This window comes from Hippocampus comes, unplaced genomic scaffold, assembly GCF_001891065.2.
Source record: "Hippocampus comes isolate QL1 unplaced genomic scaffold, H_comes_QL1_v1.1 scaffold47, whole genome shotgun sequence".
NCBI classification, from domain to species: domain Eukaryota; kingdom Metazoa; phylum Chordata; class Actinopteri; order Syngnathiformes; family Syngnathidae; genus Hippocampus; species Hippocampus comes.
Window position 1 is genome coordinate 601,513 of NW_017806029.1, and position 4,014 is coordinate 605,526.

The following is a 4,014-nucleotide window of genomic DNA, read 5'->3' on the forward strand; positions in this document are numbered from 1 at the left end:
GCTGCTGATGTAATGTTCATTCTTAATGCATAGTTTTCAAACATTTACCCTTGAAACATTATACTTTTGAGTTTCAGAATTCTTGATTATCAATATCAGTCAAAATAGAAAAATGGGTTCCCATGATGAACGTTTACGGAACCCAACATCAGTTATTGTGGTTTCCCATTGGGTAATCCGACGGAACCGAAAAACGGTTACCATGAATTTCTGAAATCCTCAGGCCTGGTCCTGAATTATTTAAATTTTTGCAGCATTTGTTTATAATTGTATGTATATGTTGTTTGTGTTATTATCATATGCAATTGAATAAGTAGACCATTTCGGAATTTGAAATTTGGGACTCTCTCAATGCATAATGGGACTCATACTTTTCTGATCAGTGAGTCCCTGGGACTCGCTGCAGGTAAACTGTAAAATGATCACTGAGAGATTACCGCTTTTTCTGCAGTCAGTGATTGACTTCTATGCAAAGTCATTTCTCAACTTGTGTTCCGTGCCATGTCATGCCTGTTGAGCGTTGACTTACTTCATATTAAGAAACTACTGCACTAAAACATTAATTCATAAATGTATATCATATGATTTTATTTCTTTTTCTCAGTATAAATAACACGTACCCTGACTGTTCTACTCTTTGAATAAAATCACTTCATTCAAGCGTTAGGGAGTGCAAAGGGTTATGATGGAGGGGTGTTGCAAATCATGAACACCTGCCAAGTGGTATGATAGCATTGTTTTATACATGTCCTCGGCTAGGCCTCAATTTCAAAATCAGTCCTTGGTCCTTGGCCTTGGCCTTGGAGGCAAGTCCTTGGTCCTTGGCCTTGGCCTCGGAAAATTTTTCAAGTCCTTGGCCTTGGCCTTGCCTCGGAAAATTTTCCAAGTCCTTGGCCTTGGCCTTGGCCTCGGAGGCAAGTCCTTGGCCTTGGCCTTGGCCTCGGGTTGCCGGTCCTTGGACACATCCCTGATGCATACTGCTTTTGTATTACCAACTCAGCGTTGTAAAAAAACGAAACAAAATCGTCAGAAGCTGCGATACCAAGCAAAGTTTCATTTAGTATCCACCGGTGATGCATTTGGCGGTCTAAAACACTTTCCCAACCTTTAATGAGGACAGAAAGACAATTTTTCATTGGAAAAAAAACTCACAACACACCCCCCTTACCCCCAAACAAAAATATTAGGTACAAATGTGGAAATAGTAAAAATTTTGTCCCATATTTGGTTGCTCTCATTTCTGTGAGACCTCAAAAAGTCTGATGAATTCCATTTTGCTCCTTGTACCCGCCAGGTGCTTGGTACACCAGGAAAAGCCGGCTCTGGGCTTAATCCTCTGCAGTTTGACCAGCCAGCTGAGATCTACGTCCACGACTCCGGAGAAATTTACATCGTGGACGGTGATGGTGGGATTAATAATCGTCTCATCAAATTATCCAAAGAACAGGAAGTGTTATGGGTGCATGGCGAAAAGGGACAAGGCCTAGCTCAGTTCTACATCCCCCACAGTGTGACCATTGACAACGCTCAAAGGGTCTGGGTGGCGGACAGGGGGAACAAGAGGATTCAGGTCTTCAACTCGCTTACGGGGGACTGGCTGGGATCATGGGGGAGCTGCTTCACTGAGGATGCACCTTACTCTGTCCGCCTCACCCCTGACAAGAAATACTTTGTTGTCGTGCAGCTCAACACCAACCAGATTTCACTACTGGAGGCACCGCCGGTGGGTTTGATTGGCCAGTGCAGGGTGATCAGTGTGATTCAGCTAGCTGATGAAGTCAAGCCTCATTTGGTTGACTTGGACCAGAAGTCTGGGGCGCTGTACGTGGCTGAGATTGGCGCCCAGCAGGCACAGAAGTTCACCCCCTTCAGCCTCGGTGAGGCTTTTGTGTAAAACACAAATGTCTTAGGTTCAACACAGCCTGTTTTGGGAGGATGGTCAACCTCCACTTTGTTCCTGTATTATCCAAAGTCGAACAATCAGTCAACCACTCTAATATCAATACGATAAAAACAAAATAGCTTCAACAATCTCTCGTGACAAATGAATCTGGAAGAAAACTAGAGTTGCTGATCAAATTATTCTTTGAATAGTCTTAATTGTGGCGCAAGTGTAAAAAGTTGTAGTACTTGTACTGTGAATGTACCACCCGTTACTGTGAAGTCTCCAGATGTATTCGAGATCGCAAAACTTTTTCCAGGGCTCTTTTACCCTGAAAGATACCACACACTCCGTCGAGTAACTGTTAATGTAAATAAATGTCCATTTGCAGCATGAAATTAATTACCGGTATATTCTCTTTGTGAGAGGCATCAAGCAGGTGTGGTTTACTTATTGTTCTTCGGCTTTGTGGCGCCTGCTTTGTGGACGAGAGGGAGGTGTTCGATCGTGTCCCTCAGGGAGTCCTCTGGGGGTTGCTCTGGGAGTCCTGGCTACCCGAACCCCTGATACTGCCTGTTGGTATGACCATTTTTGGGAGAAGGGTTGGTTTGCATTGCTGTAAATGAGTCAGATTCATTTTCAGTACCTGCTGAACTCCGCCAAGGCTGCCCTTTAACCCTTGCATGCACCCTGTAAACTGATAACATGATAAGCTGTCCACTGTCGTAACCGCTGTCCCTGAAAGGGTTCAAAGCTTGGGGTCTTCACAAGTTAATGAAGAAGAAAAATGGAGTGAAAGATTGACAGGTGGATTGGTGCAGCGTCTGCAGGGATACAGCTTGGTGGAGCTATGGTGGCAGCCAGCCGGTTGGATTTTGCTTACGCTTAAATTTCTGGCAATTTTTTTGATGTAATGTTTTTATGTGGACTTGAAAAAGGTTGCTTGGCACGACGAGCACATCTATGTGTTGTATAAGAATTGTTTGTTCATGCTTTTTGAAAATAAAAAGTAACTTGTAAGATTTTGTAGCCTGTTTTTATTCAATGATGCATTTTGAAAAAATATAATGAGCTATTTTAGAAAGTTGGAATTTGACAATATAGAAGTGAAAAATAAAATGGAGTGCATTTGTGCAGTGTTAGAAACACTGGACAGATTTGACACAATCCAAGTTAGTTTTTCCAGCCGAAAAATCATCTTTACAATAGTGTGTAAAAGTAACACTTACCAGAGTTATTTGAATCTTGTATAACTCAATTTATTGCTAAAGGGTGTTTGAAGGAAAAATTTCCCAGCCTGAAGCCATAGCAACGATCGATTTGAATTTAGTTGTCCTCTGAGTCAGTTTCACTCTTTTGCCACACGAGGGCGACCTTTCACAGTACAGGACTCTTGCTACAGTCTATTGTGTTTGGTATTGTTTTCATTTTAATTGTTTCGATGGACGAATAAAACACTAACTCTGTGATTGTGATTAATGTGTCGATGTTTTGAAATACTTTATGTGGATTATTGATCGACCTAATTATGGCTGTACCCACTGCTGTGTGTATTCTGTTATTTTTTTTTCTTTCATTCCAAAATTGAGTTCACTGGGATGCTTGTGCTGTTCATACCTACTATATATGTGCTACTGTTCCCTTTCAATTAATCATTCTCACATGACCCTTACTGTACGGCAGACATGTCCAGCTCCGGGCCTGGAGGGCCACTGTCTTGCCAGTATTCCAGCTCTCCCGCCTGCAACACACCTGATTCAGATGATCAGCTCATCAGCCAGCTCTGAAGCAGCTTGAGAACGATCCTGATGATTTGAATCAGGTGTGTTGCTCCTGGGAGAGCTGGAAAACAGGCGGGACAGCGGCCCTTGAGGACCGACTTTGGACACCCCTGCTGTTCGGTCATGGACCCGACGAAGTGTCATTGTCAATCACTTGAAGAAAGGTACAGATGATTAAAAAGATTAATATAATAAGAGAGAAATGCACATACTGATATATAATAATTTTGACAACAATGAGGCATTTTATGATCTAAACAAATGAGATCCGGTCGTTTTCTGGTGTTAAAATGATATGAAATTCCAATTCGTTTCCTGCGTGGGTTGAAACGAAAAAGAGGCACTAGAGGG

General features: G+C 42.4%; 1 protein-coding gene across 2 annotated transcripts in view; it reads left to right on the forward strand.

Moving 5' to 3' along the window:
- Window positions 1–2,905, forward strand: part of LOC109529308 (NHL repeat-containing protein 3) — a 5,543-nt gene extending 2,638 nt beyond the window's left edge. Inside the window, exons 3-4 of one of the 2 annotated variants that reach the window (XR_002170816.1) lie at window positions 1,295–2,689; window positions 2,721–2,905. Coding sequence is in view for 1 of the 2 variants with exons in the window: in XM_019892633.1 (XP_019748192.1) it covers window positions 1,295–1,894 (600 nt within the window). In the remaining variant the exon portion in view is untranslated. Of the gene's footprint in view, window positions 1–1,294 lie in introns of both variants that reach the window. The other variant, XM_019892633.1, reaches the window with a different exon arrangement.
- Window positions 2,906–4,014: the final 1,109 nt, after the last annotated feature.